Source organism: Lampris incognitus, chromosome 4 (genome assembly GCF_029633865.1).
Source record: "Lampris incognitus isolate fLamInc1 chromosome 4, fLamInc1.hap2, whole genome shotgun sequence".
Taxonomy (NCBI): Eukaryota; Metazoa; Chordata; class Actinopteri; order Lampriformes; family Lampridae; genus Lampris; species Lampris incognitus.
The window spans coordinates 62,416,738-62,433,129 of NC_079214.1; the positions used below are offsets into that span (position 1 = coordinate 62,416,738).

The following is a 16,392-nucleotide window of genomic DNA, read 5'->3' on the forward strand; positions in this document are numbered from 1 at the left end:
TATCCATCTGCCTATCTATCCATCTATCTATCTATCTATCTATCTATCTATCTATCTATCTATCTATCTATCTGTCTATCTGTCTGTCTGTCTGTCTGTCTGTCTGTCTGTCTGTCTGTCTGTCTGTCTGTCTGTCTGTCTGTCTGTCTATCTATCTGTCTGTCTGTCTGTCTGTCTGTCTGTCTGTCTGTCTGTCTGTCTGTCTGTCTGTCTGTCTGTCTGTCTGTCTATCTGTCTGTCTGTCTGTCTGTCTGTCTATCTATCTATCTATCTATCCACCCATGTGTCTATCCATCTATCCATCCATCCATCCATCCATCCATCCATCTATCTATCTATCTATCTATCTATCTATCTATCTATCTATCTATCTATCTATCTATGTCTTAGTTTCAAATATATGAAAAAAACAAAAAATAAAACAAAACTGTTCTTTTACTCATTTGTCATTTATTTCTGTACAAAAGTCTTCAGAGATGAAGTCATGGCATTTCATCACTTTACAAGTCCAAAGTCACATATACAACACATCCATTTGGTGTATGGTTGAAACAACTTTTAACCAAGGACCATGTACTTGTATGCAGAGTGCGCGTGTGTGTGAGTGTGTGTGTGTGTGTGTGCGTTAAAATTATTTGGAAATGAAGCTATACGTTTGTTTGTTTTTACATACAGTATGACAGCAATACATACAACTCAAAAGATGTCCCTTCTATAGTTTGAACAATTGTGTTTGTACAATAAATAAGTATAAAATATATCTCTGTTATCAATCTGAGGATTCTTAAAAACACATTAAACATAGAAAACAGTAACCGCTACAACCTCCGAAAAAAGACCAGCTATTTCGGCAAAGGGAAAGTTTCCTTTTTTTGCCAGATTTCAGGAAATATTTCTGATTTTTGGAGAGGGGTAAATTGCACAATCAAAAAAAAAAAATGGCCTTATGCTTTTTACATTCAAGGGATTTTTGTTGTTCTTTTTCTCATTAGCCAGTCTTTTGTTTCTGTGATGGGCGTCTTGCTGGTACAATCCAAACACAAACAGATGACACACAAACACGGATATGAAACAAATATGGGAGGAAACATCACAACATCAAGTCGGCGAGGGCTCCGAGCGCAGGGACGCACTTCCGTGGGGAATGAAACGGAGCAGGTTCACACCACTGGGCAGGACATGACGGAAGGAATGTTTCTTCGCTTTTTTTTTCTTTTTTTTCTTCCTCTTTAAAAGTCAAGTTTAGTCAAACAAGCAGTACAGTTCAACCATTCAACACGTGTCACAAAACACAGAAACCTGCAACGGCGAGGGTGTTTGTTGGCGGATATGCATGCATTTGATTAGCCGACCCAAACCCTGCAGTCTTCTCTCTCTCGTCTGTCAGCGCAGACCGGTGAGCCTCGTACAGGTGGAGGTCGTGTTGGGCAGTGGTGGCTTGTGCTAAAGACTTCCCGAAAACGTACACCAAATCTGAACATTTTCACCACCTGTCCGAGAAGATCACTTGATCCTGGACTAATGGCTTGGCCGAAATCGACTCTGTGGTGCTGGCAGTGCCGTGTGCGTGTGTGTGTGTGTGTGTGTGTGTGTGCGTGTGCGTGTCTGTGTGTCTGTGTGTGGTTAGGGCAAGGTATCATAGCTTCGTCTTCTGGATGACAGGGATGGGCAGGACTTGGTGGATTTTTGCCCTGTCATCATCCACCTCCAGATGGACCCAGTCAGGAACAAATGACCCTTTGAAGCCCACAAAGACCATCTTATCTGCAAGGGGAGAGACATGGAAGGTCACTGAGAGCGAGCGACAGACAGAAGACCCTGTTTTAGAGAATCAACACACACAACGTGCAGTCAATGGCATGAAGCACGATGTGCACAGGGTACGGTGGATGCATTTTAGGTATTTTCGTGAAAGGAGGTGCGTAGCATTCTGTGGTATATTTGGGACTGGGTGGGACCAGGAGGAATACATCGTCGTTGTGGATGGTAGTAGGGGGCTGGTGTTGAATGAGCCAATCAAATCTCTTTTCCTTTCCTTTTAAAAGGAGCACACTTTGCTCTGTGGCACGACAACAGTTGGGACAACTGTGCCGATATCTCGGAAAGTTTTACGGTTTCCCCTTGGTGTTTTGGCAGAATAGAATTCCTCAGTTAACCATCCCTTTAACCATCAACTTGTCTTTGCAGGGCGTCCTGGTAGCGTAGCGGTCTATTCCGTTGCCTAGCAACACGGGGCTCGCCGGATCAAATCCCCATGTTACCTCCGGCTTGGTCGGGCGTCCCTACAGACAAAATTGGCTGTGTCTGCAGGTGGGAAGCTGGATGTGGGTATGTGTCCTGGTTGCTGCACTAGCACCTCCTCTGGTCGGTGAGGGCGCCTGTTCAGGGGGAGGGGGAACTGGGGGGAATAGTGTGATCCTCCCACATGCTACGACCCCTGGTGAAACTCATCACTGTCAGGTGAAAAGAAATGGCTGGGGACTCCACATGTATCGGAGGAGGCATGTGGTAGTCTGCAGCCCTCCCCGGATCGGCAGAGGGGGTGGAGCAGCAACCGGGACGGCTCGGAAGAGTGGGGTAATTGGCCAAATTCAATTGGGGAGAAAAAAGGGGGGAAAAGGGCAACAAAAAAAAAAAGAAAGAAATATGTTTGTACAACCGGGAAAAGGCTGTTGTGTAAAACAGAAGACAAAAGAAGGCTATATTTTGGTAACTGGTGAGATGTGTATATGCTGGTGTAAACAAAAGTAACGGCAGAGAGTTTTATTTAGAAAAAAAAGGGATAACTTCAAAATCTGGCTTAAGACCAGTGTTGTGGCCAGTGTGGTGGTGACATGATTTTTGGCTCGTTGAAGCGAGGCCATGTCTTGCTATGTCTTGCTATGACATGTGTGTTTGGAGATATGGTGTTTTTACCTTTAAGTTTGACACTTTTTCCTGAACCAAGTCTTTCCAAGACTTTGGTCCACGGTCCTCTAGTCACCAGACGGCCCTTAGATGTCATCATCACAATGGACCTGGGGGAGGGTGGGAAAGCAGAAAAAAGGAAATAAAAAAAAAAAGATTAGAAATTTCTCCATTGTCTCAAGAGCTGTGAGGGAGTCTGGGCCTCATGAATATTCATGAGCTGAACTTTGAGTGACAAGTAAGAGTAAGGGTTGACAGGTTTTCATATTTTTTATGATTTGATCTGATTGGCTGTATGCAAATGAGTGTGTGATGACATCACGAGTATCAGGGATATAAACTGGCTGAGAGAAGCTGAATCAAGAGCGGTCCGCCAGTAAACCGAGAGAAGAAGTAGGAGAAGAACCCAGAGTGGCGGCATGCACAGATGCAGCGGCTTTGCGCTCCTCTTCCTGTTGTTCTGGATACCGAGTGTTATCATCTCCCTAGTCAAGCAAACGAGGGCAAACATTCACTACAGTCGCCAAGAACTTTTAAAGATTGGCACCGACTTTACGGAACACTATTTTCAACTCAAAAACAATACCGCAGGACATTCTTCAACCACCGGGTCCTAACATGGATCCTTATCCCTGGGGGCAGGCCACGCAGACGGCGCAGGGAGAGGAAACGGAAGCGGGGTAAGCGAGCTGGTTTGCTAGCCCGGCTAAGGGTTGCTCCAAACAAAACTCCTCCCCCTAGTGTTTTTGTTGTGAATGTAAGATCACTCGCCAACAAAATGGATGAGCTTAGACTGAGTATCGCCTCACAGAGAACTTACAGATGACTGCTGTGCTCTGGTTTTCACGGAGACGTGGATGAATCACAACATACTGGTTGCCGCAGTTGAGCTAGCAGGCCGCTCACTCGAACACGTGCCGACCATTTCACTTGCCCAGGGAACATAAAGTTGTTGTTGTCATGGGAATATACATACCACCACAGGCTAATGCTAAGCTAACGCTTGGACACATGAGTGACGCCATCAGTAAACAACAAAACACACACCCTGATGGGAGTTTTCATCATTGCTGGGAACTTCAACCAAACAAACCTCAGAAATGTTCTTCCCAGATTCTTCCTTAGATCATGTCCATACTAACATGAAGGATGCCTACAGAGCTATACCCCGCCTCCACCTTGGACAGTCAGACCACCTCTCTTTGTTTCTTGTCCCAGCACACAAAGCCATTGCTATCAGTGCTAAGCCAACCAGCAGGACAGTTAAAAGTGTGGCCTGAGGGAGCCATCTCTCAACTCCAGGACCTTCTTGAACACAGAGAATGGAGTATATTTGCCCATCAGACAGACCTGGAGGGGTACACTTCATCCGTATTGTTATGTATTAACTACAGCACGGACAATGTCACTGTTAGCTAGCTAGGATCCAAGTGCACCCAAAGGAGAAACCGTGGATGAACAGCGAAGTCAAACGGCTGCTCTTTTAAATCTTTAAATCAGGAGACACTTCAGCCTACGGCGTCGCCAGAGCGAACCTTAAGAGAGATACCAGATCTGCAAAAGACAACTACAAACTACAAATAGAGGAGGGCTTCAACAGTAACTCCAACCCACGGAGGATGTGGCATGGCATCCAGGCCATCACAGATTACAAAAGGGTAAATAACACACAGCATACACCAGCCAACAACACTGCCAACCTAGTGGTGGAAGTGAATAACTTTCTTTGCTCGGTTTGACAAAGAGAATAACCAACCTCCACTCAGTTTCAAACTGTTGGGAGACCCACAGACCCTTGTTCTACACACTCCAGAGATGCGGTGGCCCTCCGCAGCATCAACACATGGAAAGCAGCGGGGCCTGATGATACACAAGGGCATGTACTCCAGGCCTGTGCTGACCAGCTAGCAGAGGTATTCACACACATTTTCAACCTTTCTCCATCCTTATGAAGTCCCCCCATGCCTCAAATCCAGCACTATCTTGCCCGTTCCCAAAAAACCTGTGGTAACCTGTCCCGGTGACTGAACAATGAAGATTTTGCTTCCTGAACACTTCTGGGTGTATTTTATGGATTTTTGGCTGCTGATCATGAAAATCGCCTTACACGAGGGGCACCAGATGCTGAGTGCAAACGAAAACCAGCTGCAAAACATTTTAGCCCAGCTGAACTGACACAATGTGGCAGCATCATTAAGCAATTAAAAATGATAAATTCAATAAAAGTTAATGTTTCTCCAAATTCCTATATGATACAGCAAATCTGACATTATTTTTGTGTTCAGCTTGACATTGTCTATCATAATCTCTCTTTTTTTTTTCAGGAAGCAAAATGTTTGAAAAAAAAATGTTGTCCGATAGCCATTGGCCAGTCACTCTCACCCCTGTCATTTCAAAATGCTTTCAACGACTGGTACTCACCCATATCAAAAACACTGTTCTGGCTGATCTAGACCAACACCAGTTTGCCTACCAGGCAAACAGATCGACTGAGGACATTATCCGTGTGGCTCTAAATACAGCCCTCTCTCACCTGGAAAGACTCAACACCTATGTCAGGATGCTCTTTGTTAATTACAGCTTGGCATTTAACACCGTCACACCAAACAAGCTGGTCAACAAACTCCACAAACTAGGGCTAACTCCCTCCATGTGCAATTGGATACTGGACTTCTTCATCAACCGCCCCCAGACTGTAAATCTGGGCAGGCACACATCCTCCACCCTCATCCTGAGCACCGGTGTCCCCCAGGGTTGTGTGCTGAGCACCCTCCTTTATTCACTCTTCACACATCACTGCCAACCCGTCCACAACTCAAACACTATTGTTAAGTTTGCGGATGATACGGCAGTCATCGGGCTCAGATCAGACAACGACAAAGCGGCATGCAGGGAGGCAGTTCAGAACCTGATAACATGGTCTGCTAACGACAACCTGGTCTTAAACACCAGAAAGACCAAGGAGATTATCGTGGACTGTAGGACCTCCAAGATCACATAGTCCTGTCCACATTAACAGAGGCTGTGGAGAGAGTCCCCAGCTCCAGGTTCCTGGGAGTCACCATCACAGAGGACCTCTCCTGGGCTGACAACACCTCAGCAGTGGTGGGTAAGGCACAAAAATGCCTTTATTTTCTAAGGAGGCTAATGAGAGCCAACCTCCCCCAAAAGCTGCTTGTCAACTTTTATAGATGCACCACAGAGAGCTTCCTAACAAACTGCATGACAGCCTGGTACAGCAGCTGCACCAAAGCTGACAAAAAGCCCACCAGTGTGTTGTGGAAACAGCACAGGACACTGTTGGCATTGGCCTCCACTAGAACATCTTCACAGCACTGTGTGAGGAGGGCTAAGAACATCATAACAGACATTACACACCCTGGACACCATCTGTTTCAGCTCCTCCCATCAGGTAGGCACTTCAGATCAATCCGCGCACGCATAAAGAGACTGAAAAACAGCTTCTTTCCAAAAGCTGTCGCACTAATGAACTCAGAACATCAGTCCAACGAGACTGATGTGCTGCCACCACTAGGCACGGGCAATATTTGCAGTATTTACTCACATGTCACTTTAAGCCCCTCCATATCTGTCCACTGCACCTTTACTGCATTTTTGCTGATGATATTTTCACTGTATAGTATTTTATACTGCTTATATTTTGCACTTATATTGTTTAGACTGTACTTTTTATTGCGGATATTTTATATTTCTTGTCTCTTTCAGGCATGCACCATTTTGAGGTTGACACACCTAAAATTTCGCTGTTTGGCACAATGACAATAAAGCTCTTGATTCTTGAAGAGGCACTCGTATGAAACGCAAAAAAACAAAACAACAAAAAAAACCAGAAAAACTTCTCTTTATACTTCTATACTTTTTTCAGGAGAAACAGACGATACAGAACGCATGAGGACTGATAAGTGATGTTAGAAAATACTACTGTTTCAATTTCGTTTTTAAATGATTTACTCTTCAGGATGAACATGCTTAGCGCCTCGGTGTGTGTGTGTGTGTGTGTATGTATGTGGGTGTGTGTGTCCTTACCCCTCTCTCAGTCCAGTGACGTAGCTGTCTATCTGTGCTGGGATGCCCCGGAGTATAGAGTTCCTGAAACTTTTGCTTTCCACCACCATCCCATCATGCCCATCGACTATGGTCAGCTGCACGCCGTCTTCTGGTTGGTACAATTTCTTGTTGTTCACCTGTAAAAACAACCAGTCAGCCAGCTCCGCTTCGCTCCGTGTTCCATAAGATGACCGTACATGTGGAGCGCAGCCGCCAGTTATTTAAAATGGACAATATCCACCCATCCACTCATATCTGAACCGCTTATCCTGCTCTCAGGATCGCGGGGATGCTGGAGCCTATCCCAGCAGTCATTGGGCGGCAGGCGGGGAGACACCCTGGACAGGCCGCCAGGCCATCACAGGGCCAACACAAACACACACACACACACACATTCATGCTTATGGGCAATTTAGTACGGCCGATTCACCTGACCTACATGTCTTTGGACTGTGGGAGGAAACCGGAGCACCCGGAGGAAACCCACGCAGACACGGGGAGAACATGCAAACTCAACACAGAGGACGACCCGGGACGACCCCCAAGGTTGAACTACCCCGGGGCTCGAACCCAGGACCTTCTTGCTGTGAGGCGACTGCGCTAACCACTGCGCCACCTAATATATATAGTATATATGTATGTATGTATAAAATTAGTAAAGTCGGGTTTTCCACTTTTTTTAAGAAATTATTTTCCAGGACACTTTAAGGACGTGTTCTATGACTTTGCTTCGCTACACACGACAGGCATCTGACGGTCATACTATTCAGGATTCACTATCAGTGGAAGCCTCAACAGTCTCTAAAGGGACCGAGTAACGTCCAGCTGGTCACGGCACACACCGCCCACATTTCATGCACTGGTGTGACAACTTGGCTGCTAAAATTGTGTAATCTCAGCTAAAACAATTATGTTGAAAATATGGAATCTAAAAAAGGGAAAAATATAAATTTCAACCCCACGTCACCATTTTCCATGAACTCAATAATATTTCCAGGGCATCTGGTCCACTTTGTTATTTTCTAGGTGATTTCCGTGACTGCAAAACTAGTCTATGAAGTTCTAATTTTTCCTGGGACTCTGAAGGTACTGACTCGGGAATTTTCACCCGTCTAAACCAACTGATCCGATCAGTAGTGTCTGCTGGATGACAGTAAAATTCTATTCGGGATCAGTTGTGTAATACTGTTAGTAACATGTGGGGCTCTAATGCTTCAATTCTGAGGGTCGTCATCATAATGTCGTGTGAAACAGGAGTCACCTCTGTGTAAGAGAAGTCCTCCTTGATGTGGAAAAATCGTGTGCTGTAAGACTCCAGTCTGACCTCCAGGAAGTGTTGTGCGAGCTGAAAGAGCAACGTTGGGGGGGGGGGGGGAGGCAGGCTTGCATTAATTACTTTGCATTTGACATTTAATAGAAAAGATCTACCGCAGCACATTTTCACAGCAATACCACACAACACGTGTCCAACAGTGTGTACTGCACTGCTCCTTTATGCAGTGGCTCTGAAAAGGGCAATAAAATAACAAGATGATGCTTTATCGATCCACTTTCTTTTGGGATCCCCCCCCCCTTCTTCTCCCCAGCTGTACTTGGCCAATTACCCCACTCTTCTGAGTCGTTTCAGTCGCTGCTCCACCCCCTCTGCCAATCCGGGGAGGGCTGCAGACTACCACATGCCTCCTCCCATGCATGTGGAGTCACCAGCCACTTCTTTTCACCTGACAGTGAGGAGTTTCGCCAGGGGGACGTAGCGTGTGGGAATATCACGCTATGCCCCCCTCCTCCCCGAACAGGCACCCCGACTGACCAGAAGAGGCGCTAGTGCAGCGACCAGGACAAATACCCACCCGCAGGCACGGCCAACTTTGTCCGTAGGGACATCCGACCAATCCGGAGGTAACACTGGGATTCGAACAGGCAATCCCTGTGTTGGTAGGTAACGGAATAGACCGCCCTGCTACCTGGACGCCCTCAATCCCCTTTCACTGACCTCTTCTCTTGTCATTCTGCATGCACACACACAAATTCTCCCCCCCCACACACACACACTCACATTCTCTCTCGCCCCCCCCCCCCCCACACACACTATATACACTTTAAACCCTGCTTCAAGGACACCTCTGCAGAAGGAATCCATGCAAACATGGGGCAAACCTGTGTCCTCTGGGTAGAAACAGCCACTACATTACTACGTGATTTACCCCATGAATAAATGTATTTACTGCAAACACAAGTTCCCCCGCCCTCACCGGTTTGACATCGGGCAGCTTCCTTGGCATGGGTACATCTACAATGGGCATCTCGGCATGTCTGGGATAGGCCTGTGCCATACAGTCACTTGGGGGACTGCCTTTAGGGATGACCGCTGTGATCTTGACCCTCTCGCAACCCTTGACGGAGCAGAAGGCGAACTCCTCCCTGTTGTTATGGGCTTTCACCTTCAGAAACAACAAGCTGCCAACACAAAGGCGACACTCATTTTATACACCATACGCACACGATGTGACATCTGACACTGCTCCTCAACACCACTCAGGATCAGAATGTTTATTTCAGCAAAGTGCGATAAAAGAAAAGCCACACGATGTGATGGGTTGCACACGGCCAGGTTAAAGATAACTGACACATCTGATCAGGAGGACGGACGTACAGCTAGCTCATTTCCTACACCCGCTTTCTCCTCTAACCCTCAACGCCAAACCCTTCATATTTTCATCTACCTTTATCTCTTTCTTAAAGGGAAGGTTTACAAGATGGTTGTGAGACCAGCTATGCTATACGGTTTGGAGATGGTGGCACTGATGAAAAGACAGGAGGCGGAGCTGGAGGTGGCAGAGTTGAAGATGGAAGTGATGAAGGACAGGATTAGGAATGATTATATTAGAGGGACCGCTGAGGTTGGACAGTCTGGAGACAAGAGAGGCAAGATTGAGGTGGTTTGGACATGTGTGGAGGAGAGATGCTGGGTATATTGGGAGAAGGATGCTGAATATGGAGCTGCCAGGGAAGAGGAGAAGAGGAAGGCCAAAGAGGAGGTTTATGAATGTGGTGAGGGAGGACATGCAGGTGGCTGGTGTGACAGAGGAAGATGCAGAGGACAGGAAGAGATGGAAACGGATGATCCGCTGTGGCGCCCCCTAACGGGAGCAGCCAAAAGTAGTTGTAGCAGTAGTAGCAGTAGTAGTAGTAGTAGTTTATGTCTTTCTGCCACTTTCTTCTGTTCTTTTCCCTCGACCTTTCTCATCTGCTCTTTGTGTCCCCTTCAAAATTATTTTTTTCTCAACCAAGAACCGTTGATATGTCCCTAGTCCCTACCTCTTACCCACACTGCTTTGCCTTAGTAAGCACCTTTTTCAAACAATTTCAACTCCTCTTACTGGCTAAGAGATGTTGAGTTGTAACTTAATTTGACTGGTGTAACCTCTATGGAATATATGCCCAGACCTGTGTGACAGGTCAGTATCCATCACAAGTTGGGTTGCAGTTTGAGAGGATTTTGTCGAGACAGAATCTAAATGCAAATCTGCTTTTCAAATCCTAATACTTTAGAATCTCTAGCAGTCCTCCCACAATTCCTCTTCGATGGACCGTGGGTCCGTTTACATGTGGTTTGACTAAATCTGAAAGCTATCAGATTTACTAACAAAAATGTATGCTAAGTGTAAACAGGGTGTCCTGTTTTGGGGTGAAAGATTCAATTAAAAGATTCGCTTGACTCTTAGTTCACTGAATCCCAATAACTCGACTCCTCAGAATCAGTTCCATGATGGAACATGGTTTTCGAAAACCCGGTCCTGTGTCTCACCCAGTATCTTCCTCCAGGTAGTAATAGCCTCTGGTCAGGTGGGAGTGGGTGATCTTCTCCTTTTGTGCTGTCCTCATGAACACGCCGGTTTTGCGGGTCTGTTTGGTCAGTCGGTTGTGGACGTCCGAGATGATGGTGAAGGTGGTTCCATGTGGATAGCAGATGCCCACATTGATCCAGTCATTTCTGGAACAGAACACAACCACCAATGTACGCTGTGATCAATCTCAAGAGATTTTTTTTTAATCCATAAAAAGGGTATCATTATAAAGCTTATATTGCTTTAACTGTACTCATATGAAACACAGTGACACTGCTAAATTGACAAACAAGCTAAACAGAATCAAGTCACATCTTTAACACACAGGGACACTGAAAATCACAAGCTGCAGTTTTATGGCTTGCTATATCGTTCTCAACACCATAGATGGCGCCATAGTTGCATGTAACTTCAGTTACAGCCAGTGTCAGATATACTGTATGTGTCCAGGCTCTTTGTCTTTCCATGAGGTTTGGGCACAGCACACTGGGAGTAGCCGAGATGCTCGGAATAGCTGCAATGCCAATGTTATTTAATTGGCTGACGGCCACACAATTAATTGTGTTTGCAGGGAGGGGTGAAGAGGGAGCAATGACAAACAGCCACCACAGAGTGAGACTTTCCTCATCCCTGTCGCCCATTATTTATGGGCAGCTCGCAGAATTCAACATGAGTGATGCCTCTATGAGCCACCGCCTAGAGAAGGCCTCCCTTGGCATGACTGACTAGTGATAAATGTTAGGAGTGATTGAACTGTTGTATCAATAGCTGTTTTTGTTTTTATTACCATTTAGAGCAACAACTTGTTAAAAATACTGATGGGGTGAACAGTAACAGCACACATTATACATATATCGTGATGGTGGTGCAAGTGTGCAAGCACTACGAGTCATTTGCTGGTGTCATTCCTTCAGGCGCTGCATATGTATGCACTGTTTATGCATCCGCTTACTTGTTGAAATTGATGAGCCAGATCGTGACCTCGGCTGGCGACACCTGGTCCCAGTGGATCGTATAGCTCTTGGCCAAGGTGACCACTGGCTGGAACTGCTGGTAGTGTTTCCTCTTCCCTAAAGCGCCCTCTAATGTTAACGGCCGGTCAGGGTACTCATCCTTCACCATACGCATAGTCAGGTTGGCAGGATTACGTGTCTGGACGTAAATCTGAAGAACACACACTTAAAATAAGAGTTCACACACTTTTTTTCAGTGGTTATCAGTGACTTTGCCATAGCTTCTCTGTAACTCTTAGCTTGATTTCCGTAACCAAAAGAAACTATTATTTTAGAGTTACCACTAAACCCAGCCAACGAGGATGCACAAGCCAGTACATTCTTAATACCGGTCCCAGGCCCAGATAAACGGGGAGGGTTGCGTCAGGAAGGGCATCTGGCATAAAACCTTTGCCAAATCAAATATGTGGATCATAAATCAGATTTCCATACTGGATTGAACGGCCAGCTTACCAACAACCACCACCGGTACTGTTGGCCAGCAGGGTGCCAGTGGAAACTATGCTACCATTGGGTTAAGGAGAAGGAGAGGGGGAAGGCATGTTCAGAGGCAGCGGGAGAGGAGGAAAGGTGTGGAGGTGAGAGTCAGAACTTTGAATGTTGGCAGTATGACTGGTAAAGGGAGAGAACTAGCTGATATGATTGAGAGAAGAAAGGTAGGTATACTGTGTGTGCAAGAGACCAGGTGGAAGGGCAGTAAGGCCAGGAGCATCAGAGGTGGGTTCAAACTCTTCTACCATGGTGCGAATGGGAGGAGAAATGGGGTAGGGGTAATTCTGAAGGAAGAGTATGTCAAGAGCGTGCTGGAGGTGAAGAGAGTGTCAGACAGAGTGATGAGTATGAAGCTGGAAATTGAAGATGTGATGATGAATGTTATCAGCACATATGCCCCACAAGTTGGGTGTGAGATGGAAGAGAAAGAAGAATTCTGGAGTGAGTTGGATGAAGTGGTGGAGAGGGTACCCAAGGAGGAGAGCGTGGTGATTGGAGTGGACTTCAGTGGTCACGTTGGTGAAGGGAACAGAGTTGATGAGGAGGTGATGGGCAGGTATGGTGTCAAGGAGAGGAATGTGGAAGGACAGATGGTGGTGGATTTTGCAAAAAGGATGGAAATGGCTGTGGTGAATACATATTTCAAGAAGAGGGAGGAACACAGGGTGACATATAAGAGTGGAGGAAGGTACACACAGGTGGACTATAGCTTATGTAGAAGACGTGATGTGAAAGGGATTGGAGACTGCAAGGTGGTGACAGGGGAGAACATAGCTAGGCAGCATCGGATGGTGGTCTGTAGGATGACTTTGGGAGATCAAGAAGAGGAAGAGAGTGAAGTCAGAGCCAAGGATCAAATGGTGGAAGTTGAAGAAGGAAGACTGTTGTGTGGAGTTCAGGGAGGAGGAGTTAAGACGGGCACTGGGTGGTAGTGAAGAGTTGCTGAATGGCTGGGCAACCACTGCAGATATAGTGAGGGAGACAGCTAGGAAGGTACTTGGATGTGTCATCTGGACAGAGGAAGGAAGACAAGGAGACTTGGTGGTGGAATGAGGAAGTACAGCAAAGTATACAGAGGAAGAGGCTGGCAAAGAAGAAGTGGGATAGTCAGAGAGATGAAGAAAGTACGCAGGAGTACAAGGCGATGTGGCGTAAAGTGAAGAGAGAGGTGTTGAAGGCAAAGGAAAAGGCATATGATGAGTTGTATGACAGCTTAGACACTAAGGAAGGAGAAAAGGACTTGTACCGATTGGCTAGACAGAGGGACCAAGCTGCGAAGGATGTGCAGCAGGTTAGGGTGATGAAAGGCAGAGATAGAAATGTGCTGACAAGTGAGAAGGTGGGAGGAGTACTTTGAGGGGCTACTGAAGAAAGAAAATGAGAGAGGGAGAGAAGGTTGGATGATGTGGAGATAGTGAATCAGGAAGTGCAGTGGATTAGCAAGGAGGAAGTGAGGGCAGCTATAAAGAGGATGAAGAGTGGAAAGGCAGTTGGTCCTGATGACATACCTGTGGAGGCATGGAGGTGTTTAGGAGAGATGGCAGTGGGGTTTTTACCTAGATTGTTTAACACAATCCTGGAAAGTGAGAGGATGCCTGAGGAGTGGAGAAGAAGCTTACTGATACTGATTTTCAAGAACAAGGGCGATGTGCAGAACTGTAGCAACTACAGAGGTACAAAGTTGATCAGCAGTATGGTTTCATGACACGAAAGAGCACCACAGATGTGATGTTTGCTTTGAGAATGTTGATGGAGAAGTATAGAGAAGGTCAGAAGGAGTTGCATTGTGTCTTTGTGGCGTTAGAGAAAGCATACGACAGGGAGAGGAGGTGTGGTATTGTATGAGGAAGTGGGATGGGCAGAGAAGTTTGTAGGAGTAGTGCAGGACATGTATGAGGGCAGTGTGACAGTGGTGAGGTGTGCGGTTGGAATGACAGATGGGTTCAAGGTGGAGGTGGGATTACATCAAGGATCGGCTCTGAGCCCTTTCTTGTTTGCAATGGTGAAGGACAGGTTGACGGACAAGATCAGGCAGGAGTCTCCATGGACTATGATGTTCGTGGATGACATTATGATCTGTAGTGAAAGTAGGGTGCAGGTTGAGAGGAGCCTGGAGAGGTGGAGGTATGCACTGGAGAGAAGAGGAATGAAAGTCAGTAGGAGCAAGGTAGAATACTTAAATGTGTGAATGAGAGGGAGGACAGAAGAATGGTGAGGATGCAAGGAGTAGAGGTGATGAAGGCATATGAGTTTAAATACTTGGGGTTAACTATTCAAAGTAGCGGGGAGCGTGGAAGAGAGGTAGGTGAAGAAGAGAGTGCAGGCAGGGTAGAGTGGGTGGAGAAGAGTGTCAGGAGTGATTTGCGACAGAAGGGTACCAGCAAGAGTTAAAAGGAAGGTTTACAAGATGGTTGTGAGACCAGCTATGTTGTATGGTTTGGAGACAGTGGCACCGACAAAAGACAGGAGGTGGAGCTGGAGGTGGCAGAGTTGAAAATGATAAGATTTTCATTGGGAGTGATGAAGAAGGACAGGATTAGGAACGAGTATATTAGAGGGACAGCTCAGGTTGGACAGTTTGGAGACAAAGCAAGAGAGGCAAGATTGAGATGGCTTGGACATGTGTGGAAGAGAGATGCTGGGTATATTGGGAGAAGGATGCTGAATATGGAGTTGCCAGGTAAGAGGAGAAGAGGAAGGCAAAAGAAGAGGTTTATGGATGTGGTGAGGGAGGACATGCAGGTGGCTGGTGTGACAGAGGAAGATGCAGAGGACAGGAAGAGATGGAGACGGATGATCTGCTGTGGCGACCCCTAACGGCAGCAGCCAAAAGTAGTAGTAGTAGTAGTAGTAGTAGTAATAGTAGTAGAGCTGTCATTAAAATTTTCTCCTTTAACACTACATATGATGGGAAAGGAATTCTACATTAAAAATGCTGCATATAAGCCACTTTACTCTCAAAAACTGCTGCAAGCTGATATTTTCTGATCACTGAAACTACATTTGCCCAGCTGTCGACAACATAGCTAACTAACTGATGTGAAAGCTCGCCAGCGGATCAACACACACACACACACACACACACACACACACACACACACACACACACACACACACACACACACACACACACGCACACACAGAAAATCTTAAAGCCCCAGTGCAATGGTTCCACCTACTGTTAATTTTTTCTAGCTTCAATCAATCTTTATCAGAATCAGAATCAGAATCCTTTATTTATCCCCGAGGGGAAATTGGGTTCTATTACAGACACTCAAGCTCTAATAGCTAAAAAGACAAGAAAATAGAAACAGAAACAGAAATAAAAGATAAATAAGAAATAGAAATACCAGAGTTGATTTTCACGACTTTTCTAAATCCTTTACAATATCCTAATATTCAATAACTTGTCCAGGGCCTGGAGATTGTATTTTCAAATTGACTGACTTTCAAGTTTTTCATGACCACCTGGACCCTGCTGAACTAACTCATAATCCGCTGATTCACACATTTAAGATGAGTGATCCCATTTAGTATATTATGAAGTATATTTAGTGAAATCAAAGAAGGTTGAATCAGTTCATCTGGATACAATGTTTACTGACAGATACGTTTTATCACTCAACTAAGTGACCTCTTCAGTCTACACGGACTGCAGGTGTCCCCACCCTTACAAACAATACAGTACAATACAGTGCCTAACGACCGAAACCAACGACCAGTTTCATATGTAAATATGGTGTGACCATTGATCATGTGTACTATTCACAGAGGTTTAGGGATTGTTGCAATCACAGCTTTGTAAGATGGCAACAGATGTATAACGACCGAAACCAGCGACCAGTTTCATATGTAAATATGGGTGTGCCCATATGGTGATGGGGGACAATTGATTGTTGATGTTTACCGCAAACCAACACATACTGATCAGTGCTTAAGGTTTGACTCTCATCATCCACTGGAGCACAAACTAGGAGTCATCAGGACGCTGTACCACCGAGCTGACAACGTCCCACCGACACATCAGCCAGGGAAGGGGAGAAATCCCACATTATACAGGCCCT

The 16,392-nt window shown here is 45.9% G+C and overlaps 1 protein-coding gene across 1 annotated transcript in view; it reads right to left on the reverse strand.

Annotated features, from left to right (window-relative positions):
• Positions 1-430: 430 nt before the first annotated feature.
• Positions 431-16,392, reverse strand: part of cemip (cell migration inducing hyaluronidase 1) — a 213,338-nt gene continuing 197,376 nt past the window's right edge. The window contains exons 23-29 of the mRNA XM_056278570.1: positions 11,776-11,987; positions 10,784-10,969; positions 9,228-9,432; positions 8,237-8,320; positions 6,955-7,112; positions 2,917-3,017; positions 431-1,764 (exon numbers count right to left, since the gene is read on the reverse strand). Coding sequence (XP_056134545.1) covers positions 1,637-1,764; positions 2,917-3,017; positions 6,955-7,112; positions 8,237-8,320; positions 9,228-9,432; positions 10,784-10,969; positions 11,776-11,987 — 1,074 coding nt within the window. The 3' untranslated portion in view covers positions 431-1,636. The remainder of the gene's footprint in view (positions 1,765-2,916; positions 3,018-6,954; positions 7,113-8,236; positions 8,321-9,227; positions 9,433-10,783; positions 10,970-11,775; positions 11,988-16,392) is intronic.